The sequence below is a fragment of the Cebus imitator genome, unplaced genomic scaffold (genome assembly GCF_001604975.1).
Source record: "Cebus imitator isolate Cc_AM_T3 unplaced genomic scaffold, Cebus_imitator-1.0 Scaffold295, whole genome shotgun sequence".
NCBI classification, from domain to species: domain Eukaryota; kingdom Metazoa; phylum Chordata; class Mammalia; order Primates; family Cebidae; genus Cebus; species Cebus imitator.
The window spans coordinates 1,876,683-1,902,879 of record NW_016107610.1 but is presented as its reverse complement, the minus strand read 5'-3'; the positions used below and the strand labels follow the sequence as shown (position 1 = coordinate 1,902,879).

Sequence of the window (26,197 nt, the reverse complement as noted above, 5' to 3'; positions counted from 1 at the left end):
TTTTTTGTAGAGATGAGGTTTCTCCATGTTGTCCAGGCTGGTCTCGAACTCCTGAGCTCACGTGATCCACCTGCCTTGGGCTCCCAAAGTGCTGGAATTACAGTTGTGAGCCACAGCGCCCGGCCAGCTCTCCTATTTCTATTAGACAGAGCTGGTCTGGAAGGCAAGGGTGGGGGAGTCCCAGATTATGACAGTATGTTGATATACGTTTATATTAGATGTTTTATGTGATAAACAACATAGAGGGGCCTGGACCAAAAACATTCAGGGTACATACAAGACTGCTGGGCTAGGTGATAGCAGGCTTGAAATATCCAGCTAACGAGGATGAAGTCATGCATGATCTCTACTTAGCTCATGTCAAATATCCATTACATGTGCACATTTGAAGGCCAACATTGGGATGATAGAGGATGTGTTTCAACCTGGTCATACAGCAAATATCCTGCTGGCCCTCCCAACTCCAGTGTGTTCCCAGGCCACTGTGAATGACATACAGTCTAGGTATTCTTCTCTGTACAAGACTTAATGCTCTCATCTTCAACTTTCCCCTTCTCATACTTAGTGAATGAGGCTCACTGACAGAAACCTGGATTTTGTTATGGTTTGGTTTCTCTGACGTTGGGCTGCTGCTGGACCGAGTGGGCTGAGGGACAGTGATGTGCAGAAGCAATCAGCCCATATTCCCTGAGTTCCATGAGACATACGCTAAGTCAGAGAGTGGGGAGGGACACAGATAAGCCACCCCCACACTGCCTCTGCCCTCCAGGTCAGCACATTAATGTTCATTCCCTCCAAGAGATTATCTGCTCCCATGGAGCAAGAAAATCCACTTCTCACAGAGGTTAATAAACTTACAGATCTCAATACTCAAAGAGGTCATGCTGGTGAGAATTTTAATGCATTTTTTAGAAAGCGTCTGGAAGAATTATTAACAACAGAACAATGACTGGCAAATCAGAGAAGTGAGGGCACAGAGGTGACAGATAGAGACAGAGCGGGCTCCCCCTCCTCCCACATGGTATGCCCAGAGCTGCGGATGGCAAAGCACTCCAAGTCTGATCAGGGTGACTGTCCCTGGGCAGGTCTGGGACTGCCTGCATCTGTGCTTACTCTCTGGGTGCTTGACATGTTGGCACATCATCTACCAGTGGCCACTGGCACCTTTACAAAGTCACAGTCTTCAGTCTTCAACTGGTCTCTGAAGGCTGTTCCCTAGTCAGTATTTGCCTCAGCTCACTCCGCACCCCAACCCTATAACCAGCTGTACCAACCCATTTTCCTTCTTGATCTACCCTCCAGTTCTCAGATCAATCCCTCAGCTCTCATTGAGAAGAAAATGCCAGCTCAGCTGGGCGTGGTGGCTCACGCCTGTAATCCCAGCACTTTGGGAGGCCAAGGCAGGTGGATCATCTGAGGTCAGGAGTTAGAGACCAGTGAAACCCCATTTCTACTAAATAAATACAAAACATAACCGAGCATGGTGGTGCACACCTGCATTCCCAGCTACTTGGGAGGCTGAGACAGGAGAACTGCTTGAACCCAGGGATGGAGGCTGCAGTGAGTTGAGACCACACCACTGCACTCCAGCCTGAGTGACAGAGCAAGACTCTGTTCCCCCACACACACACAAAAGCCAGCCGATCCAGCTCCCACACCCCTCTTCTGGTCACAGCCTCAAAATTTCTCTATGTCTGCACCTTACCTGGTCTCTGAGGACGATGCACATCTCTTCAGGTCTTCCTCTGGTTGTCTCCTGCCTCCAACCTCTCATCCTTCTCTAGGGTGTTCGATCTCCCCTTTACTTTACCCTCAGACTCCCAATATCCTCAACTTCTGAAACAAATATCAATGGTCCTTCCACCCTGACTCACTCTCAAGCTACTTTCATCATCAGCTTGGCTAGACTTCTCCATTCGCTCCTCACATACTCACTTAAATCATTCCGCCTGCAATGGATTTGTGTTTTCACACTTGGCTGAGGCTGCTCTAACTCCCTCAGTGCCCTAACACTCCTGCTCCCTCAGAGACAGGAGTACTAAACAGTCTCAGTCCCCTGCCTCCTCTAAGCTCTGCGAGGCCTGTGACCCTGTTGAGGATGCTCCCCTTTTCAGCCTCCTCTCCCTGGCTTCTGCAATCCCTCTCTCCTCCAGCCTTCCTTGGAGTCTCATCACCTCCCCGTCTCATTCACTGGCTTCTTTTCCTTCCCTCCAATTGCAAGCCTTGGTCAGAGGTCCATCTTTGTCCTTCTTGACTTTCTTTCTCCTTAGGAGGTCAAATCCATCTCAGAGGTCATGGCTCCCAAATATGTATCTCTGACTCTGTCTGAACGGTTGAGTGTTAGAGCTGAATTTCTACTTGCTGTGGATAGCCTGGACAAGTGGAAAGTCATCATATCCACCCAAAACTAAACTCTCATCATTTTCCCCAAAATAACTACATCTTCTCTTGTATTCCCAAGCTCAGTCAACACCACCACTATCAACCACACAGCCTAGAAACATACACATCAATGGCAACTCAGCTTCTCCAGTTCTCTCATCCCAACAACCAAAAGTGGAGTCCATCTACCACATAACTCTCATGAGAGCTTTGGCCTCCAGAAAGCGCATCTTAGGAACAGGAATTCTGGCCAGGCATGACAGCTCACGCCTGTAATCCCAGCACTTTGGGAGGGCAAGGTGGGTGGATCACCTGAGGCTAGGAGTTCAAGACCAGCCTGACCAACATGGCAAAAGCCCATCTCTACTAAAAATACAAAAAAAAAATTAGCCAGGTGTGTGGTGGTGCATACCTGTAGTTCCAGCTATTTAGGAGGCTGAGTCAGGAGGATCACTTGAACCTGGGAGGTGGAGGTTGCAGTGAGCTGAGATTAAGACTCTCTCTCAAAAAAAAAAAAAAAAAAGAACATGAATTTTGCTCTCCGATAGGCTGAAGCTTGGTTTCCAACTCTGCCATGTACTGACTGACAGCTGTGGTAGGTTACTGAATCTCTTAAGCCCAGTTTCTTCAACTATGAAAATTGGGAGGTTGTTATAAGAGTTAAATGAGATATTGCATAGACAGTACTCTGCACAGTGACTCCAACCTACCAAGTTCTCATTAAATGATAGCTTGTGTCCTCATTTAGCAACTATATATGAAAGAACTGCAAGGCGGCAGGAGGATTGCTCAGGAGATCAAGACCAGCCTGGGCAACAGAGTACAACCCTATCTCTACAAAACATAAAAACATTAGCTGGCCATGGTGGCATATGGCTGTGGCCCCAGCTACTCAGGAGGTTGGGATGGGAGGATCACTTGTGCCCGGAGGTGAGGCTGCAGTGAGCTGTGATTACACTGCACGGAGAGCACTCCCTGAGTGACAGAGCAAGACCTTGTCTCCAAACAAAACAAAACAAAACAAAACTCTCATCCCCAGTGAGGAGTCTGGAATCTTCCACATGTTTTTCTCTTTTGCCATATTACATACAATCCTAGAAGCTGCCTCAGATCCATTACAGAGCAAGGCAAGGTTTGCATTATATAAATCTGCCATATCAACCTTCTCTCTCTATCCCTTCTGTTCTCAACATTTCTTGCCTTGCGTGTGGCCAGTTCCTATGAGATCTCTTTCCTTCCAGTTTCCATACTACCCCTCCTTACTATCTCTAAAATAATTTTCCTAGCTCGGTATGGTGGCTAACACCTATAATCCCAGCACTTTGGGATGCAGAGGCAGGCAGATCACTTGAGGCCAGGAGTTGAAGACCAGCCTCGCCAACACGGTAAAACCCCGTCTCGACTAAAAATATAAAAAGCAGCCAGGTGTGGGGTGAACACCTGTAATCCCAGCTACTCGGGAGGCTGAGGCACAAGAATCGCTTGAACCAGGAGGCACAGGCTGCAGTGAGCCGAGATTACACCACTGCACTCTAGCCTGGGTGACAGAATAAGATTCTGTCTCAAAAAAAAAAAAAAAAATTCCCTAAAACAAGCATTCTCCTTCTTTTCAAAACTGAAAATGTCCCCTTATTGCCTACAGACTGAAGTCCATACAATATATTCCTGCCTCCCACCCCAAGTCACCTCTTCCTCTCCAAGCCCACTGCTTGATGCCCAGGTCAGGCCTCATTCTTCGACACCAGGACAAGCTGCTCCCCTGACCTCCAGCCTCACCTATGGCTGGCTCCCTGCCACTCACAGGACTAAGTCCCAACACCTTGGCCCAAAGGTCTCCTTCGTGCCGATACCTTCCGAAACCCTTATCCACATTCACCTTCTACTCCACATTCTTTTCCGTTTCCATGCCTCTTAATAATGGCTCACGTGTATCAACATTTGTGTTTCATTTAATCCTTACAATAACCCTACAACATTGGTGTAATATTATTATTACTCCCATTATACGGATGAAGAAATGGAAGCTCAAGGAAGGTCAGTGCTTGGTCCGGTCACACAGACAGTGAATGGCCAGGCAAAGACTGGGTCCAAGGTCCCTGTTCTTGATCTCCGTACTTCACCACTTCCCTCAGGGAACACTCTCCCTCTAAATGCTCTGTTCCTCACTTTGTCTGCCTGAGAAACCCCTCTTTATCCTTTAAGACTTAACTTGGATGTCACCTCCTTCAGGAAGGCTTCTCTAACTTCTTACAGAGTTAAGCATTTATCCATGTTCACACTTCAATAACAGGCTTATCTCATTGCGCTAGTTACCTGCTCACCAGCCATCTCCTTCAGGAAGGTAGGGACTCTGTCCTATGACCTGTCTTCTTGGTGTCTAGCCCAGAGAAGGTACTCAACATTCAAGTGATGGTCATTGGCCAAAGGATCAAGAAAGGTAAAAGAGCTGACAAACAGATGAAGGGTGGTCAGAGAGGAATTCAGATCCATACAAGTGGGGATGGGAGTCCAGAGACGTACAGAGACCCTGAACTACTGACTAGTCCACATGGCCCTGGTACAACACCCCCCAGTGACCATCCATTGGGCAGTGTTTGCTTGATGACCAACTCCTCCACTAGCCTGTGAGCATCCCAGAGCCACAGATGTCCATCATTGTGTTCCCAGCACCCATGGCAGTGCCTGACACAGGGGGATCACTGTTGAATGAATGAGTGAATGTATACACAAATAATCAATTAAAGGTTCCCTGACAGCAACACAAATCCCTAGTCTGATGTCACAATGGGGAGAAACCCCTTAACTTTTGTCCACACTTGCACCTCCCTGTAAAAGCAAATGGTTGGCAGGCTGCTTTGCTGTTGTTGTTGTTGTTGATGTACCTGGGTCAGCTCACTCTCCTGGCCTTCCTGATTCTCTGGCTGGTGACATTCCTCCACCCACGCCACTTGAGAGGCTTAGCGGTATGAGGCGACATTTCACAGGGCAAGTCTCAGATTGCCTGAGTCACCTGATGACCGGGAGCCAACTGTGGCACTGCTCAGGACTGGCAGCAAAGTGGCTGGGTAGTCTCAAAGGCAGACGCACAGACTGGCTGAAGACTCAGAGTGCCCGAGGGAATTAAAGGATGAGGGGATGGAAGCACATGTCATCCCCAACCACCTAACTCTAGAGGGTGCCCGAAGGGCCAACTTCCCACCCAAAGAAGAAATGATGGCCGTGGTAATGATAATGATGATAAACTTGGCCGCCATTTACTGAGTACTTATGTGTCTGGCACTGTGCTAAATGCTTTACACACATTTTCTATTTAATCACCTCAACCATTTAATAGATGAGGATAGTGAAGCCTAGAGAGATAAACTATCTCATCTAAGCTCACACAACCAGTGAGGGTTAGGAGGGCCGGGGCTTGAGCTGTATGTATTTAACCATCCTTCCCAGCCCCCATAGCCAGTGGTGCTCCGTAACAACGCACTCTCCACTGAGACAGCTGAGCCTCCACTGAGTCTACGCTCAGTCCACTTGGAGGAGTTAGAGAGCTCTTCCTCATACCAAGTGAGCTGAAATTTGACTTGATGCCACCTCCACTGGGGGCTCCTTTGCCTACTCTCTGGAGCATCGTGGAACAAGCTCCATTCCTTCTCTCCAGGAGGACCCTCTCCGTCACCAGCTCCCACAGGACACAACCCAAAACAACTCTCCTTTTCCCCCCTTTATCTAAAAACTCCAATTAAAAGCTTTCCCAATTAAAGATCCCAAAAGGATCCAATGCCCAGGCAGTGGGGTCTGCAACATTCCTCACTCATCAGGTTCCTGTGGATACCGCCCACCCCATAACCAACAGATGAGATTACCCCCAGAGCAAAAGGAGGACTAAAGGCAGATTGGGCTTGGCCTGCCCCTCACTGGTGATCTGGACAGATTTCCCCAGGCAGGGCAAAGAGAGGGGCCTCCTGGAGCCCCTGCAAAGCTGGGAGCTGCCCTTACTTCGGCCCTCCTTTGACTAGGAGCCACTTGTGTACTCAAGGGCTTTACCTGGTTGCAAAGCCTTATGCTAAGCTTGTCTGCACAGGGGTGGGGACTCTACCATCTCCATTTCCTCCGAGGAATAATAATAAGACTATCAACCAGGCTTATGAATAAAAATTTTTTTAAAAATCTCTCTAGTCTTTGACAAATGTCTAAATGTGTTCCCCACAAGCGTATTTTTATTCTAACAAGCTAATTTGGAATATCATTTAAATAAATTCTACCAGAATGATACCATATGACTAACAGCACCCCGGTGGCAAAACTACTGGAGTCTTCATCATGCATTCAGAGGCTCCCATCTCGCCGCTCTTCCCACACAAAATGCACCCCACTAGGAAACTGGATCATGATGCCAGCTCTCACCTCCAAACCTATAAATAAATACAACTTGGGGGCAGCCTGTGTGTACAATACCTAGGAAGTGCAGACACATAACAAGCAGTGCTTAAAAGACCAGTGGATCAAAACCAATGCAAATTAGAAGTTTTTGCCCCAATTCCTCACAATGCTTCTTTTTGCTGAATTTATTTTCACCCTGGGGGGAAAAAAAACAAAGTCTAACTCTCAAGATCTATGAAGTCAGGACTGGTATACCACAGGTTTCTAACATTCAGAAAAAATGCCTTTTCTCTATTGTAAATATGCTATTTGGCTGCTGTTCACGTTTGACAAAGCTGAAGAAAGTTTTTCTTGTCAAATATTAAAGGGGTCCCTGCCCTCAGCCCTACCCCGTGCACCAAAAGGAAGTTCTTTTTCCAAAGGTTCTAGATGTCTGTGCAGGCTGTGGTGATATTTCAGTAGATTTGCCCAGGGTGTATTATTAAAAAAATTTTTTTTTAATTTGCCTTCCTACTAAAGCAGGAAATACAATGTCTTTCCTTTTGTATACATCCCTGCCAACCTGCTCACTGGGGAAATTCTCTTTGAAGGAGGAGGTGTGATATATACTAGACAAAGAGCCTCAGAAGCAGCAGGGGTCTTCAAGGTATGGGCATGGGTGCTTTCTGCTTGCAAAGAACCTTCTCATCCAAGTCTTAAAGCAGAATTACTCTGCCCTGATATTTCCAATCCAGGAGAAACAATTTGAGCAGCTGGGTCTCGGTTCACCAACCACCCTTAGCAACAACGATGAATCCTTGATGTTCTTACCAAGATTCACTAAGGAGCAATGACTCACCCAAATTACAAAGGCATTGTAAATTACCCAACATTAATTGTGATCTTGGTCTCCTCTACCATTTCCTTCCTTCAGTAATTCATTTAAAGCAAACAACTGCTTTAAGAGATTGTTAAAATGTCTTTAAAAAAAAAGCCTGTCTTGTTCCAGAAAGGATTTAAATAGGTTTACAAAGATGTATAAGATTTAGCAAAATGACAAAATAGAAGTAGGTGTGGATTTAAATGATGAAATATTTTTATAGTTATTGGCATGGAAAGATGTCCACTCAAGATATTTTAAGTTGGAAAAATTATATTACAAAACAGATGTATAAAATGATTGCATTTTGTTAAAAATAGACTTGCTCGATGTAGACATACATCTAGACACACATAGACATATATACGTGTAAAAAAGTACAAAGGCAGACACTGAATGCTGATGGAGGTTATCCCTAAGACGTGGGATGACAAGTAATTTTCACTTCCCTCTTTATGCTGTTATTTTTCAGTATAAACATGTAGTTTTTTTATAATTAGAAAAAAGCAAAGTTATTTTCCTTTTGTTTAAAAAAAAAAGTGGTAGATTAAAAAGGGTAAAGACAAAACAAGGGTAGGGCCATCACACTGAGCTAGAGATACAGGTAATGGATGAGGTCTGATAAATCTGCTAAGGTTCACCACACATTTAACTCAAAGTTCCTCAGGAGCCATTCCAGAAAAGAAACCTAATAATTTTCACAAATCACTGAGTCTATTAGACAAAAACAAACCATGTGCTCTGCTCAGGGTCCTCCTTCAGGGGACTGTGTGCAAGCAGGCAAAGGTGCCTTTACTCTTTCCTAAGAACCCTCAGGCCAGAAACTTCAGGGCCGTTTCCAACAAGAATGACGGCATCTTCCCAAAGTAAAAGTCAATCCAAAGACTGGTCAGGCCATTGCTACCTCCCTGACCTCTTCACCTTCATGCTCGCTCTGGCTCACTCTGCTGCAGCCACACTAGCTTCCTTATTATTTCTTGAACAAGCCAGGGATGCTCCTGCCCCAGGGCCTTTGCACCTGCTGTTCACACTATTCACACTGAATACAGTATTCACACTATTCACACTGCCAGGAATACTTCCCTCATGGCTCATTCTCCTCCTTCTTTCAGCTCTTTAATGTCTCATTCTCAGTGAAGTCTCCTTCTGGATCCCCATCTAAAATCTCTATCCTACTGCAACATCCTCTAGCCCCCTTCCTTATCCTTTATTGCTATCTGATAAACTGTGTATTTTAGTAAAACAACAACAAAGAAAGTCAACCCAAAGAGAATATTCATTCATGCCTATTTACACATTCATTCAATATCTACTTATTTAGTGTCTACTCTATTCCAAATTCTGTGTATTTTTCCAGTTCAGACACTAAGGGAGACGATTGTGTAACCATCAGTGCACCACACCATCTGTCCCCCCAACAATGTACCGCAGCATCTTTCCTCAATTCCCCAAACAGAGGGGCACCCCTCCACCACTACCTCTGATACCCAATGGACTATAACACTGTTTACTCTCACAACCTTTCACATATAAAGTGGGTACTTGTGTGTGCAGTTAATCTCCCTTTCAAAAATATAAACTCCACAAGGGCAGGAACTAACTAGTGGGTCTGCTCATCTCCGGATCCCCACAGCACTCACCAACTGCCTTAGCAACGTAGTGACTGAACAAATGTTAGAAAGTGAAGTTTAAAAACCCACAGGACCAAGAGAAGACAAACTCACCTCAACATATCTGAAAGACTGTATCTACTGTAGTCAACTCAAACCCCTAAGAACAGCCCTGTAATTTACTGGAACTACAGAGTCTGGTGTGATTCAGGACGAATGGAAAATTAAAGAAGAGGGAACGAACATCAAAAGAAAGTTAACCTGTATAGAGTACCAAAGGCAGTCACAGGTGTTAGGTAACCACGATTGTGACAATGGTACGTCGCAAGGTAATCTTGGCTGAACAAAATAAAGGAGTGTCAAATGAAGCCAAACAGTAATACAGTAGATCTTATTTGTAAACACTGACAAAATCAGCTAAAAGTCACAACTGCAGACAAGCCGGCTTTTCTGATGGCCTTTTGCAGGAGGGTAAAAAGGCAATTTACAACCCCAGTACTCAAATGACAACAGACAGCCCAAAAATTAACCCATGTCACAATAAAAGCTCAATGGCTTGCTTTTGTGTTAAAAGAAAACTGCATCCAAATGTGATCTCTTTCTCTCTTGGCCCTTGCAACTCCCAATTAAGCAAGCAATATGAGTTAATCCAAAAACTATCACAACTTCCAGGCCAGCATCCAAGCAAGGCTGCCCACAACATTCAAGCATTAACTCAATCAAAAATTATTTACTGGAGGCCTGTTTGGTGCCAGCCATTGTGCTAGGTGTTGGAATACACTGGTGAAAAAGATAAGGCCTATCCTTTTGGGGTGCTATTGAAGACAGATTCTAAAGAAGTATGTAACACCTGCATGCTTGCTGGCATGCTGTGGAGAGCAATTTCAGGAAACAAAGGTAGGACTGGGGCCCAGCACTTTGGGAGGCTGAGGTGCACAGATCACTTGAGGTCAGGAGTTCAAGACCAGCCAGGTCAACAGGGCAAAATTCTGTCTCTACTAAAAATACAAAAAATTAGCTGAGCATGATGGCACACACCCATAATCCAAGCTACTCAGGAAGCTGAGGCATGAGAATCGCTTGAACCCGGGAGGCAAAGGTTGCAGTGAGCAGAGATTGTGCCACTGCACACCAGCCTGGATGACAGAGGGAGACTCTGTCTCAAAAAAAAAAAAAAAAAAAAAAAAAGTGGGGTTGGGTTAAAGAGTTGTGGAGGTAGGTGCTGTAGACAGGATGGCAGGAAAGACCCTCAACAGGTGACCGCGGGGGGAAAGAGGAAGGTAAGAGAATTCCAGATAGAGGGAACAGCAAGTGCAAGGCTCTCAGGTGGGGCAAGAAACGGAAAGGAGATCTGTGTTAGCAGAACACAGTAAGCGACAGAGCAGCAGCACGGCGTGGGGAGGGGGGTCAGCGCCTGGTCAGTGGGAGGTATGTAAAAAGGGGAATGACACGATCCGACTTGTGATTTTAAAAGCTGGTCATTTAGGTTCCTGTGTGAAAAATGGACTGCAGACAACCCAGAGTACTGGGGGGCCTGTTAGGAAGAAGTGATGGTGGCCAGGCCTAGAGTGGGAACTATGGCTATGGGGCAAGGTGAATGCACTCCAGATACATCCCAGAAGTAGAATGCACAGGACACACTGACAGCCTGCATGTGAGAGGTGGAGAAGAGGACTCAAGGATGACTTGGCAAATGAGTGCATGACAGGGCCACCGACTGGGATGGGGAAGGCGGAGGGAAGGTGAGAACTGGAAGGCATATCAAGAGCTCCACATATGGACGAGAGTCAGAAGCCCCAAGAAAGATCTGAGTTAGAAATTAAAACATGGGCATCATAGGCATCTAGGTGGATTTGAAGCCATGGGAGGGTGGGGAAGAGTTGGGGGTGGGACAGTATTACCTAGGAAGACAGTGTGGACAGAGAAAGGAACCAGGACCAGTTCCTGGACAACCCCATGACTAGGAGTCAGAAGAAAAGCAGGAAACAGTGAAACCAGAGGAGCTGAGAGGGGCGTTGTTTTGAGGAAAGGGAGTGGTCCTTTGTGAGGAATGCTGCTGAGAGAGAGGTAAAGTGAGATGAGGCACAGACTTGGCAATGCCCTGGCCACCCACGGCCCTGGCCACCCACGGCCCTGGCCACCCACGACCCTGGCAGTTTCCATGCGGAGGTGAGGCAGAAGCCAGGCTGTAGGATATGAAGAGGGAACAAACGGCAGGAGAAAGTGAATGGAGCCAGGGGTTTGGATGTATATTTAGAGGTGCTTTCAGGTGAAGAACAAAAAAGAAGTGAAACGGAAGCAGGAGAGGGATGCAGGAGGGAGGGAGAGCTCCTTTTTAAGACAGGAGAAACTAAAGCTACGCGATCCAATATGGCGGCCACTGGCTACATGTGGCTATTTAAATTAAGATTAAGTTAAAAATTCAGGTCCTCAGTCTCAACAGCTACATTTCAAGTGTCCAATAATCACATGTGCTGGTGGCTGCCATGTAGATACAGGACATTTCCAGCAGTGCAGAAGGCTCTGTTGGACAGATGTATGCCCCTATACTAATGGAGAAGACCCTGGAGAGAAAGGTGGTTATTAGGAGAGACAGTCTCCAAAAAGACAGGAAGAAGAAGGGATGGAGTGCAGTCTGCCGCAGAAGGAGGGGCCCTTAGCAGGAAGAGAGGAGGAACTGGCCATCCAGCACAGCAGGCAGGTAGGAAAAGGTAGCACCAGCTGCATGCTAGACTAGGCAGTGGCGAAATGAAGATGTTCCCTTGGTCAGAGGTCCCTATTTTGTCAATCGAAAGAGAAGCCAGGGGTGTGCACAGGAAGGGGAGAGGTCTGGAAAGGAGAACAGGTATGAAGTAGCTGCCTTAGGGAGTAAGAACGCAAACTCACTGGAGAGACCACACTTAACGCAGAACACTTCACAGAAGAGAAGTAGGAAATGGCAGTGAAGGAGGAGCGTCTCAAGTGGGGAGGAGGTAAACTCAGAGGGTTTTTTTTTTTTTTTTTTCTTAAATCCTAGTTTGTCTACTAAGCAGAGCCATGACAAAGCTGTAGGATCACAGCAAGGTTTTCTACTAGCTGCCCTTTCAAGAAGTTCTTCCCCCTCCATCCTACACAACTCTCAGAAAGGATGACATTGGTTCTATTTTCAGTTAAACGGCTCCCTCCAGCCTCCTCTGTCTGAACTGCTTCCCCAGTCCTTAGCTGCATGTCAATTTACGACCATGGTTTGTATTTTCGCATAAATTATAGAAGGCATGGATCTATTAAAAATGGCAGATGTAGGTAGCAGTTACAAACTAGCCTTTACCTACCAGAAATGAGTAATATATACATTTATTGGATGATGTTAAAATTACATGAAAGACATGTTCAGTGTTTAAACAAAATCCCCAAGCATCTCCTCCCTGCTTCTCCACAAACAAAAATTATTTTTGACATTTTCTTTAAGGTTTTATGAGTAAACACTTTCATTTCCACAGAACTATTTGATCTCAACCACAGAATTTCAATATTTGTTTTTGATCACACAAGTATGGTGGGTTGGTTTTGTGTTGGCCGGGGGAGGAGGGCCAGAGAGAGAGTTAAAATTACCAGATCCCTTTTATCTTCCATCCTAAGACCTTACATTTGCCAATTCCTTTTTCCCTGTACATTTTTTTAAAGTATGAAATCTGAGAACCTCAAAGGCTCCTACTGCTCAAAGATCAGCCTTTTCACAGTCCACTGAGGACTCACTGGAAATGTTACAGAAAAACGGCCTGCCAGCTTGGGTGCTGCGGGGTAAAATCACCCACAGTTACTGTCCATGTAAAATCTCCTCGATGTAAGCAAACTTCTTCAGCCCTCGCTGCCCGCCTCACCCCCTTCTTTCTGCCCCACCTCTGTCATATCCAGTTCATGCTGGCCCACAGTCCTCACACTTCCTTTCCTCAAAATTCCTCTTGGCCTGCCTCTGAGCCCCTCACACACTCTGCAGCTCCCATGGCTAAGGCTCACTGGGCAAAATGACTCCAGAAACTTACCTGGAGTGCAAGAAAGCCACTGACCAAGGAGGCCTGAGCCAGGCCACCAGGACAATCCTGCTCCTTCCACTGCACCCTTGCCTTCCCAGGCCCCACCCATCCCAAACAGGAAAGCAAGATCTCTAGACCCTCTGAGGCGAAGCATTTGACTCCTGGGAGGGGCTGTTGGAAGAATGCTGGGTTCAGCAGCAAGGAACAGAGAGGTTTAGGAACTCTGGTTCACTCGCCCACCTCCAAGCCCACATGCCAGACAGTGGCAGGCTAAGTGTCCCCCTGATATACAAATGCTCACCGGCTGCACAGCCTGGGGGAAGTCACCGAACTACTTTCGGCTTCAGTTTCCTCATCTGTAAAGTGGGCATAAGTGTCCCCTGAATATGTATGGCAAACCATCAACGTGTGCCCAAATAGGGTGAGCACATGTAAGGAGTTATTGTGCTATTAGCACGGTGGCTCCCACACTCAGAGCCCACTGCTCAGAGAAACGCCGAGGGGAAAGCAATCCTGAAATTATATACTCAGAAGCATTAGTCACTTCGACAGCGTATTTCAACTTCCCTCCTGAGCATCTACTCAGTTGTTTCAAAGACTGAAGCCTCACCTAATTTCCTTATAGACTTCCATCACCTTCGGCCATCTCAAAGCAGATCCAAAGTCCACTATTCCTACGCTGGAGGTTTATTATTATTTGATGTGTTCCCTTTCTAGGAAAACTTCGATTTCCATTTTGCTTGTAATAAATCCAAACGTGGAGAAAGACAAACTGCTGCTGAGACTCACAAACTCAGGCCCTGGAGTTGATTGCGCCCCGGGGAGAAGAGAAGGTGGAATGGCCGAGGCAGGAGGCCGGCCAGGGTACCGGTCCCCGCCAGGTGCCCCGGCGCCCGGGCTGGCTGGGAGGGGAAGGGCCACGGGCTACTCGACCAGGCCAGGGTGCCCCTGCTGGGTGTCCGTGCGCCCCAGCGGAGGGCGCGGATCTGGTGGCCCCAGACTCCTGGGGGCTGGCAATGCGCTCGCTCCGGCTTGGGAAGACGGTGGCCAGTCAGCCCCGGGGCTCCGAGCCCGGGGACGCGTGCCGCGGCCCCGCAGTCCCTCCGCAGGGGCGCGCGGAGCGCGCGCAGCGCGGGTTCACTCACCCCATCTCGGGCGCTGCTCCAGCGGCCGCTCCGACGGGGCCTCTCGCGCTCGCTCTCCGCCCGCTCGGCAGCCGCTCCCCGCGCGGCACATGCGGCGGCCCGTGCGCGCCTGGCTCAGCCCCGGCGCCGCTCCATTTCGTGGGGCTGCGCGGCCGCCACTGCTGCCGCTGTTGCTACCGTTGCTGCAACTGCTGCCGCCGCCGCCGCCGCCGCCGCCGCCGCCGCCAGGCGCGGGCGGGCGGGGGCTGGGCTGCCGCGGGCTGGGCGGCCGCGCTGGGGCGGTGCCCGCCCCGCCCTCTCCCCGCGCCCGCTCCCTCCGCCCCGCTCCTTACGTAACCCCGTGGCCCCCGGGCCGCGGCTGCGAGCCAGGAGACTGGGGGCGAGGCAGTGTGAGCGCCGTCCCCCGCACCGCAGCGCTGTCGCCGCTTTTCTCCCGGGCCACCTGGTCCTCCGTGGTGGCCCCCGAGTCGGCGCAACCCCGCCCCACGCCGACCGGGGGGCCTAGCGCAGTGCCATCAACATCCTGCCTGCTGGACTGAAAGTCCCACTGGCACCTGGTGGGGACTTTGGGGCTACCTTTACTTTGCAGATGGGGAAACCGAGGCCTGGGGAGGGTAAGTGATTTGCCCAAGGTCACACATTCAGATTAGAGTTCGTTCAGGTCTCCAGAATCTGAGATGCACATAGCTGTGCTCCTCCTTAAAGCCCACTTTCATCTTCCTGCCCGTTGCCCGTCTGGGTGGCCTTAAGGTACCCGCCACCATGAAATTCTGGAAGCCAGTGTGGCAGGAAGGATCCTACAGCCTGTGGCAGGTGCTCTGGGCTCTTTGCTGGATAAAAATGGAATGAAGGCTCCCACCTGAAGGGCCACCAGTTTTAAGGAGGCTTCATCAAGCTTGGTTTTATCCTTAAATCGGGGGAATTCAGATGACAAAAGTAGAACTTGAAGAAGACCAGGCTCTCTTAGTTCCCTTTCTACCTATCAGGTTCTGAGTCTCTACCAAAGGCTGGCACTGGGACTAACCTAACCTTCATCCCCACCCCTGGGCCTTCCACGGGATCATCTTCTGTTGAGAACACACTGCCAACATAAGCCTGGCATCTCAGGACAGTAAAAAAGTCAAGGGACAGGCCGGGCGCGGTGGCTAACGCCGGTAATCCCAGCACTTTGGAAGGTGGAGGTGGGTGGATCATTTGAGGTCAAGAGTTTGCGACCAGGCTGGCCAACATGGTGAAACCCCATCTCTACTAAAAATACAAAAATTAGCTGGGCATGGTGGCACGTACCTGTATTCCCAGCTACTCAGGAGGCTGAGGCAGAAGAATCGCTTGAACCCAGCAGGCAAAGGTTGCAGCATGCCGAGATTGTGCCACTGCACTCCAGCCTGGGCGACAGAGTGAGACTCTGTCTCAACAACAACAAAAAGTCAAGGGACAAGCAGATGGAGCGCAACCACCACCCTAACCCTGCCCTCACCTCTCTTGGGACCACGGCTGTCACCTAACCTCCAACTCTCCTCACAGGGGCACCAGCCCCCTTCTCATCTGTGCTTCGCACTGTAGTCAGTAGTTTCTCAAATACAAATCTGATCACATCGCTCTGTAAAATCCTTAATTGGCTTTCTTCCAACCATTCTTGGCATAAAGCCCAAGATAATGAACACGGTCCTACAGGGCCCTGCCCCTCTGGCTTCCGCTGCCCTTTCTAGCCTTTCCTCCCCCCAATCTCTGCCTTGCCTCCTACACTCCAGCCAGCCGGCCATCCTTCTTGCTCTAGGGCCTTTGCACATGCTATTCTGTCTGGGAAGATTTTTCTCCTCTCCTGTCTCAGTCACCCCAACTATCTTGCCTTGTTAATTCCTACTCATTCTTCATGTCTCAGTTAAAACTGTCATTTCCTTTGGAAGCTTTACCTAATACCCTGGGTGAGACTGTGAGCACACTCATACTTTTTCTTCATTGCACTTTGTACTATATAGTTTGGAATTACTCAAGATGCATCTGCAAACTCTAATGAAGCCATATCTTTTTGATCATCATTGTATCCGCAGTGCCTACAAGTATGCCTGAAGGTCCTCCATAAGTATGTGCTGAATGAATGAATAAGCAACAGGCCATAGGCCACAAAATTGGCCAGGGTCTGTGAGCACACATGAGTCTGTGTGCACACGAGTCTGTGTGCAGCTCAGGCTGACAAGCTCTTGATCCTAGAGGAAGTTCATCTACCACAAGCTGAATTCCAAAACCCAGGACTGAGCCAGGGTACTTGAGGGGAAGGTGTTTCTGGCAGGGTCAAGGAGAGAAGTCAGCAGAAGGAGAATGAATAGCAGGAGCCAGCCCAGCTAGAGTAGGGGTACCAGAAGATAGAACCCGATGTGGAGGGGCCAAGCCCTGAATGTGAGTTTCCTTTTGCTCCACTGATGGAAAGGGCACACCCCCATTACCTTGGCAAGATGCAAGGAGGTTAACCAGCTGGGGTGGTGAATCACTCTGGCCACTTCACATAGTCAGTGGCAATGCTGGAGGTATGACCCCACATGAGATTAAATACTCCATGATTAAAGTGGCTGTCACTGTGGGACAAAGGTTGTCACCTTGAGATGAGGGGAGAAAACAGTAGATCAGAAAATATTTGGAAATGGATGCCCTTCCTTTCTCCAATGTATGGCTGCCATCCATGTGGGGAGCGGCCTCCACTCCTCTCCTTCAAGCCCAACAACTCTAGGCCCAGGTCAGGTCTGCTTCTTGGGAGATTTTTCAGATCGCTCCAGCTCTCAGTCTAATTTTCTGGGGCAGTCCTTTCCGGCAGTATTTCATTATTTTGGAATGCTTCCTTGAGAGGGGCCACTTGATTTCCCTATCAGCGTCCCTCCATGGAAGCCAATACAGTCACCCTTTTTCTGTGGAAACTCCTATCTCCATGGTCTCCATGGCTCAGTAGTGAAGGGAGATGATCGGTGAGATCTGTCCTTTCAAGAAGCCCAAAGTGAAGGGGAGAGAGATTCTGGGCTAGCTGGAGGTTGAGGCAAGGCCGAGGAGACGTAAATGTCCTTTTAGGCTGAGCAAGAGGAGCCAGAGCTGGGTGAGGTGGCTCACACCTATAATACCAGCACTTTGGGAGGACGAGGTGGGTGGATCACCTGAGGTCAGGAGTTCCAGACCAGCCTGGCCAACATGGTGAAACCCCATCTCTACTAAAAATAAAAATAAAAAAAAATAATAATAAATAGCTAGGTGTGGTTGTGGGCACCTGTAATCCCAGCTACTTGGGAGGCTGAGGCAGGAGAATCATTTATTCCTGCTGACAAGTGGTGGAGAAAAAAAAAAAGAGGAGCCAGTAAAGGGAGCTGGAGGTGGCAGCGGGGGACAAGGCCAAAGACAGGAGCAAGAGGGATGGTCCTAGAGAAAGTGAGAGAGGGTGGGTCCAGGCTTAGCAGGAGGAGTCGCCCTGGAGAAGGTAGGAGCTGTGGTCCCAGGGAAGGCAGGGGAGGTTGCGGGAACTCTTGCCAGGTACACTGCTTTTTCCTAAAGGAAGCAAGGACGCCTACTGAGCATGCATGAGAGGGAGGCGATGGCACAGAAGCCAAATTTGAAACAATACTGTTGGGAAAATACAAACTGGTATTTGGATAGCTTCTCAGTTGGGAATGAGCAGGGCAGCAATGCCCCCAGAAGTCCAGCCCAGAAGGGCAGACCTTGACCAGCACAAGCTCAGGGACTCAGAATGTTTGCCATTCTGTGCAGACAGCAGAGGCTTCCAAAATCTGATTGCCAAGCAGGGCAGTTGGTCTGAGAAACATCCTATAGTCTAACCCGGGCAGATCAGATAACCGTGGGGAGCCCATCAGGGAGTGTATCCAAGCCTGGGTGCTAAGGAAACAGGCAGCAGCTCCATGTGTACCCTTCCTCTTCTTTATTGCTCATACATTTTCCCAAGCATCCTGGGCAGAGAAGCACTGTGCACCTCTGTGTCTAATATGGTAACATTCCACAGCTCTGGGCTCTTCACTCTCAAAACTAGCTCCCAGGCTCCCAGAGAAATGGCCGCTTCTAGGTCTGGGACAGGGTAAATACAAGATGAACCTGGAGCATCTTGTGGTACCGAAAGTAAGGAAGTACTCAAAAAAACAAAAGGAGGAGGCATATGGAAGGGACACAGGAGCCAACTGGAAGGGCTCCCAATGGGCAAAGCTGGAACAACTTGAGCAACAAAGTAAATCATGTTGTATAAGATTATAGCCCAAAATATAAAATAAGTATACATGAGTTCACACTGTTATAAATGACTGAATAAGTAAACAGTGGAGAAGACACAATCTTTCCTATGGTAGATGTCCTTCCCCCCAGGAGGTGGAGTTTAATGCCGCCACCACCACCATCACCCCACCTCCACTCCCACTTGAGGGCAGGCTGGTTTTAGTGTCTATTCTTTGCTTTCAAAGAATATAGTATGGAGGCCGAGTGTGGTGGCTCACGCCTACAATCCCAGCACTGTGGGAGGCCGAGGTGAGTGGATCGCCTAAGGTCAGGAGTTCGAGACCAGCCTGGCCAACCTGGTGAAACCCCATCTCTACTAAAAATACAAAAATTAGCGGGGCCTAGTGGCGGGCACCTGTAGTCTCAGCTACTTGGGAGGCTGAGGCAGGAGAATCGCTTGAACCCGGGACGCAGAGGTTGCAGTGAGCCAAGATGGCGCTAATGCACTGGGGCATACAGTAAGACTCCATCTCCAAAAAAAAAAAGAATATAGTATGGAAAGGGAAAAATAGGAACTTTACAGTGGAAAAACCTATCTTAACCAAGTAATGACGATTAGCATCACCAGTGATGTCCTGTTGACATCATGTATCCCCCTAGTAGGGTGTGATGAGAAAGGCACTTCACCTGTGTGATATTTTTTCCCAAAACTCAGAACTCCAGTTTAATCATGAGAAACACATCAGACAAACCCAAACTGAGATGTTCTGCAAAATACCTGATCAGTACTCCTCAGAACTGTTCAAGGTCATCAGAGCCAAGAAAAGGCTGAGAAACTGCTGGGGACCAGAGGAGACTAAGGAGACATGAAAGCTAAATGCAGTGCAGGACCTGGCTCAGATTCCAGAACAGAATGAAGAAAAATGGGCAAAATCCAAATAGTCTGGAGTTTAGTTAATAGCTATGTGCCAGTGTTGGTTCCTTAGTTATGACAAATGTGCCACAGAGATGTACAATGTTCATAGGGGAAGTTGGGTAGGAATATATGAGAACACTCTGTATTATCTTTGCAACTTTCCTCTAAATCTAAAATTGTTCCAAGCTTAAAAGTTTGTAAAAAATTAAATAATCTTGGGAGTTTCCAAATCCTCCATGCAGTATCGCAATCAGTAATATCAGAAAACTGAGTTTGTAGAACACTGAACAAGTCATTTATCAGGTCATACCTGAGGATTTTGAAGTGTTTGAATAACTTCAAAGGCAAGCCACTGAAATCAGTGTTTTTCATTTTTTTAAAACTACCATCCACAGTAAGAAATATATTTTACACTACAAGCTGGTACCTACTTCAGCATATACATACTCTGTCTGTAGTTATATCGATATAAAACAGAAACAAAAAGCTAATTTTTATCCTTTCACCTGCAAGGCATTCAGATATCATCCATTCTGTTCTTTTTTTATTTTTATTTTTTGAGACGGAGTCTCACTCTGCCACCAGGCTGGAATGCAGTGGAATGATCTCGGCTCACTGCAACCTCCAGCTCCCAGGTTCAAACGATTCTCCAGCCTCAGCCTCCTGAGTCGCTGGGAATACAGGCACACGCCACCACCAAGCTAATTTTTGTATATTTAGTAGAGACAGGGTTTTACCATGTTGGCCAGGATGGTCTTGATCTCTTGACCTTGTGACCCACCTGCCTTAGCCTCCCAAAGTACTGGGATTACAGGCATGAGCCACTGCGCCCAGCCCATTCTGTTCTATTTTTAAAAGCAGTATTGCTCATAACCTACTAAATTGATTTAATAAACCTGTAATCTATGTGTTTTTACTTTTGGCAGCAAAATTGGGCTCATTATGTACATGCATAATGTTATTATTAGTGTGCTCAGATTTCTGGTATGGCTAGTCAAGGGACTTCAAACATTTTTTTTCTTCTAACCCTAAAAGGTCAGTTCTTTCAACTGCATATGAAACAAATGTCTTATTAAAGCCATTAATTAAAGGGATAACTGTCGGGTATTATGCAGCTCTTAGATTATATTTGTGAAGCCTGTAGAGTAACACAGAAACGTATTTATTCTTTGAACAAATGTTGATCACCTGCTATGTATCTGGCACTGTGGTGGGCATTAGGGATAAAGTGCTCAGCAAAACAGACAAGTCCTTCTGTCCTAGGACTATAAGATTGTGTCAATGGTATTAATCAGATACTCACATAAATATATAGACTGTGTGAATAGGAGACCTAATTTAGGTTGAAGAGGGTGGTCAGGAACGGCCTGTTGAAGAGACATTTAAAAAGAGGCCTGATGGCCGGGTGTGGTGGCTTATACCTGTAGTCCCAACACTCTGGGAGGCCAAGGCAGGCAGATCACTTGAGGCCAGGTGTTCAAGATCAGCCTGGCCAACATGGTGAAACCCCATTTCTACTAAAAATACAAAAATTAGCCAGGCATGATGGTGCACACCTATAATCCCAGCTACTCAGGAGCCTGAGGTGGGAGAATCGCTTGAACCCAGGAGGCGGAGTTTGCAGTGAGCTGAGATTGCACCACTGCATTCCAGCCTGGGCGACAGAGCCAGACTCCATCTCAGAAAAATAGAAGAGGCCTGAAGACAAAGAGGCATCATTAGTCATGGGGAGCATGAGGGGAGGGTCCCAAGCAGAGGAAACTGCAAAGGCGCTGAGGTAGTAGAGAATCGGGCTATTTTGAAGTGCTGGGAAAAGGCCAGTGTGGTTAGAGTGCAGTGAGTTTAGCAAAGCATGGGTGAAGGACATAGGGCCCTTTGGCTGGGTTAAGGATTTGGGATTTATTCAAATGCAGTGAGAGCCCACTGATGGGTTGGGGAATGCCATGATCTGGTTTATGTTGTTAAAAGATCACTCACTCCTGGGAGAAGAAGGGCTAAGAAAAGGGCAAGAGTAAAACATGGAGGCTGGCTAACAGGCTCTAGACAAAAGGATGGAGACGAAGGGAAGTAGATTACAGATTATAGCTATTTTAGGGTAGATTCAACAGAACTTGGTGGATGGGATGTGCATTAGGATATAAAGTTAAGTTTGTAAAATAATCTGAGTTACAGTTGTGCTCTGAGTAGAATTATATAAAAACAATTAGAATATATGGACAAGGCCTGGAGTACAGAAAATAAAACGTTTATTAGGATGGCAGAAGGAATTAAGTCCTGGCTCTGCCATTGACTATCTGTGACCATGGGCAAGTTTTTAATTTCTCTGAGCCTCAGTGCTTTCATCTATGAAGTAGGCAATCTCTTTGGACTATTAAGAAGAGTGAATGGGGCCAGGCATGGTGGCTCACACCTGTAATCTCAGCAGTTTGGAAGACTGACCTGGGTCGATCAACTGAGGTCAGGGGTTCAAGACCAGCCTGGTCAACATGGTGAAACCCTGTCTTTACTGAAAATATAAAAATTAGCTGAGCATAGTGGCACAGGCCTGTAATCCCAGCCACTCGGGAGGCTGAGGCAGGAGAATCTCTTGAGCCCAGAAGGCAGAGGTTGCAGTGAGCCAAGATATTGCATCACTGCACTCCAGCATGGGCAACAGAAGTGAGACTCCATCTCAAAAAAAAAGAAGAGTGAATGAGATCATATCTGTAAAGTGCTTAGCTCAGTCCCTAGTATAGTATATCCTCAATACATTACAGGTATTTTTATGATTATTACTGGCTATTATGGTGGAACTAAGGTGAAATTTTCATTTATTGTGACTGAATGAATATGATCAAAATGGTTCTTATATAATCGACATTTTAAAATTTATAAGAGTCAGTTTGAGGATTCTGAAACTGCCTCCACCATGGAAACAGCTTGTGTACTTCCTGCCAGATAACATTTTGACAATCTGTATCTAGAGCCCTCCATAGATTCAGGACCCTTCTACAGGGCGCCTGAGGATCAGAGAAGACTATAGGTATCGCTTTAAGATGACACCAGATCAGTATGGGACCACCAGCCCTAGCCCCTGCTGTTTCCAATCCAGCCAAGAGCCTGCCCTTAGGAAAGTGAGCTATAAATGATTGCCAACAGTTCCATCTGTCCTCTTCCTCTCCCATCCGGGGCTCTCCAACGTCTATCCGTCCTGGATGCCTCCAGAGATTTTGATAGCATCGATCCATTTATTTATTTAACTGAGCACCTATTTTGAGCCAGTCTGTGTCCTTGAACAATAAGCTAAATATAACGTGACTGAGGTATGAATAAAGTACTTCCTGCAGAAGGCTTCAAAAAGGGGATGTGTGAGTTGGGTCCTAAAGGATGTGCAGGAGGGAAGACCATTTCTATATCTAGCAAAGAGACCAGACCATGCTGAGGCATGGAGGCATTAAAGGCCATGATTGATACAGGAAATGACAAGAATGTCCATGTAGTTGGCTCAACAATGTGGTGGGAAGTGGCCAGAAACGAGAGGTAAGTTGAGACCACTCTGTGAAAGACCTCTGGGTCATGTTAGGAGTTTGGACTTGATTCTGAGGCCACAGGGAGCTAGTGGAGGTTTTGAAGTAGGAGGTTGGCATGATCAGACTTATGTCTTAGCTTCTCTGGCATCAGAGGGGAGAATGTTGTGGAAAGGCAGACTGGAGGCAGGAAAAGCTTGTTAGGAGGATCTTAGCAAGACTCCAGGATTGGGGAAGGACAGGAAGTGTCTTAATCCGCCCCCAGTGAGGGTAGGAGCCTGATTAGAGAGAAGAGCCAGGGAACTCCTGCAATGCCAGGGCCTGGGAAGCTGCAGCTGCTGGGGATGTGGTAGGGTGGGGGGCCATCATCAAACAATCCAGCAACCTTGAGGAGAGGACTTTGGACCTCACTGGCTGCCTCCCAGCAGAATTCAATTCCAAGAGGCAAAAATAGAAATGACCTCATGAGTAGCCCAGCCAGCTGCAAGTACCCCCAGGGGCATCATGGTTGTGCTGCCCCATGCTCTGAGCTGTCACAAACATTGTCACCTTTATCCCTATCAACAGGTGTCTCTTCCACTAGACTATGATCTTCAAGACCAGGGTCCCTCCCTGGGGTTTTCTTGTTCTGTTTGGGCTCCATCCTCAGGTAAGCTCTCTTCTGGGCTCCCATCTCACATTCAAGTCCAGCAAATTCCTAAATAGGTCAAGCCAAAGTGTCTGAATTAAACCTTGCCATTTCTGACTGCCCTGCCTTAGGGCACGGGCTGATTCCTAAGCCCATCACAGTGGCCAGGGGGATGGAAGGTCCTGATTGGCTCTGTCTGGGTCACATGCAGCCCTGGGCTGAGGTGTGGAGGCAGCTTCTCACAGAAGGCATGAACTGGGTATAGGACTGGCGTGGATGCCCAGAGGAAAATCAAGGTTAATAGATACAGGGTGGTGGCCAAAACATACCACTGCCCACTGGCAGCATATAGTTTTAATTGTTTCCCATTGGCACACACACAGTGGCTGTTGGATGATAGGTAGTCAAAGGCAGAGCACAGTCATTGCAGGTTAAGCAATTCCTGGAGAAGAACTTGAAAGGGCCGGTCTGGAGAGTGGGTACGTTCTGAGGATCCAAGGCATAGACGGTGGAAATATATGCATTAAACCAGTTGTTCTCAACTTTGGCTGAACATTAAAATCACCTCTGGAGAGTTGACAAAATACCAATGCCAGGGCCCCACCTCCAGAAAGAATGATTTAATTGGTTTGGGTGGTGCCCAGGCATCAGTAATCCTTTAAACTGATTATGATTCTGATGTGCAGCCAGGGTTGAGAACGACTGCCCACTCAGTGTTCAAGGAGAAGTAGGTGTGATACCCAGATCTCCAAGAGTTTAGGAACTGGCAGGAACAAAAAGGAGGACACCCAGCTCACTGGCCGGGCTTGCATGAGATTTGGGGTTCTGGAGAAGAACTAAGAAATCCAAAGAATGTGTAAGGCCAGGGAGGTGCAGTACCTCCTGTGAACACATAGCAGAAGGTATTAATTCTGAAGTCCGCTAATTTTCTGTGAGAGAGCCTGGAGTTCTAAGGGTTATTTGCCTCTGATTGGCAGCAGCAGCATGAGAAGGTGCCTGTGTGTATATCTGGAAGGCTGGGATGGGTCAGGTTGAGATGGATGAGGCTGGACTCAAGAGCCGTGCCTGAGGTAGACTCAGCAACACTAGGGATGAGTTAAAAGAATGGTAGAGTCGTATATAGCTGAGGCTTCCAACTAGAGAGGTTGGGCAGAGGAGGATACCTCTCAAGACGGGGAGGAGCAGCAGCAGCAAGTCAGAGAAGGGAGATGATGGGTGCAGTTTTGGACATGCTGAGAGGCAGGAATCTGAGGAACAAATAAGAGGAGATGTCCAGTGGGTAGTTAGATATTATAGGTACACAGCTTGGAAGGGAGACTTGGGAGCCGTCGGCAAGTCAGTATCTGGAAGTGCGTGTTGAGCAAACAGAGGTGGGGCTGAGGAGACACTGATGGAATCACCAGGGAGGAAGGGTAGCCTGTGAGGACCAAAGACTGGCGGTTAGTATCCAAGGGGCCATTCTGTTCTAATGTGGGTCAATCCCCCTTCAGCTTGATTTTGCTGAATCAAATATCAACTTTTTAAAAAATGAGATAACTCCTTGCCAGTATACTAAGAGCAAACAAAAACAAACAAACAAAAAGCAATTAATACAAAATAGAAACAAGCAGGTTTTCAATTCAATGTAGCAAATATTTACTGAACGCCTACTATGTGCCAGCCTAGCCGCAGATGGTGTGGTTGGCATAGTCGGCTTATCAGGCACCCCGCCCCACTCCTACCCTCTTCTCCAGCCCCATCTGGGAGGCCTCAGTTGTTCTGGTTCCTAGAATCTTTGCTTCAGCTGATTGACCAGCTGTTCTACGTGAGGTCTCTGGCAAATCTGGGGTCCTTATGGTGAGGAACACCTTTTCAGGAAGCTACCTTCACCCCAGCTGCCAAGCAGGCTTTATGCTTTGTCTGTTCCACAAAGCCCTGGCCTGTGCTGGGCTCCCCATAAGACCTGGCTTCTATCCGAGGCCCACCTCCAGCTCTTTCTCAGCTCCTGTGTAGGGCAGAGATCCCTTATCTGGTTGTTGGCCCCAAATGAGCAGACGAGTGAGATGGCATTTCTACCCTCTCTCCAGCTGCTCGCCCTGCAGGGTCTCCAGGAGTTTCCTTTCTGTCACTTCCGAGTTACAATACCACAACAGTTTCCAGAAAGTCATTTGGAACCAAGATAATACCTTTCTACTCAAACAAAGCAAGAGGCTGGTTAATCTCGCACAGTCTCCATTCACACGTGATTTCCTCTTTCACCATTTTCTTTGGGTTCCTCATCCCCTCATTTGCCCAGCAAACACTTCTCGTGCCCAGGTTGGAGGGTACTGTGACGGCTGCCTCTGTAGCAGACCCCTCCTTTTAGAAGTTTGCTTTCCATGACATACGACATACTGTTCTCTTGGCACAAGCCATCTCTCCATGTGCATAATTCTCCAGTCTGCGGATTCTTTACCTCCTTCCAAACCATCATGAAGCTGTGTGTTCAATCTACTTTAATCAAGTATCCCTTTAAATTCCCATGCTTTATTACACGTACTGGTTTATCACTTTCTAAAAACGTCTTCCTCAGTTGGTTCTTGGGTATA

The 26,197-nt window shown here is 47.6% G+C and overlaps 1 protein-coding gene across 2 annotated transcripts in view; it reads right to left on the bottom strand.

Annotated features, from left to right (window-relative positions):
- The window catches only part of HOMER2 (homer scaffold protein 2), a 98,246-nt gene extending 83,687 nt beyond the window's left edge, over positions 1 to 14,559 (bottom strand). The window contains exon 1 of one of the 2 annotated variants that reach the window (XM_017502266.2): positions 14,384 to 14,559. In XM_017502266.2, coding sequence (XP_017357755.1) covers positions 14,384 to 14,388 — 5 coding nt within the window. In that variant the 5' untranslated portion in view covers positions 14,389 to 14,559. The remainder of the gene's footprint in view (positions 1 to 14,383) is intronic. The other variant, XM_017502267.2, reaches the window with a different exon arrangement.
- Between the last annotated feature and the right edge of the window lie 11,638 nt (positions 14,560 to 26,197).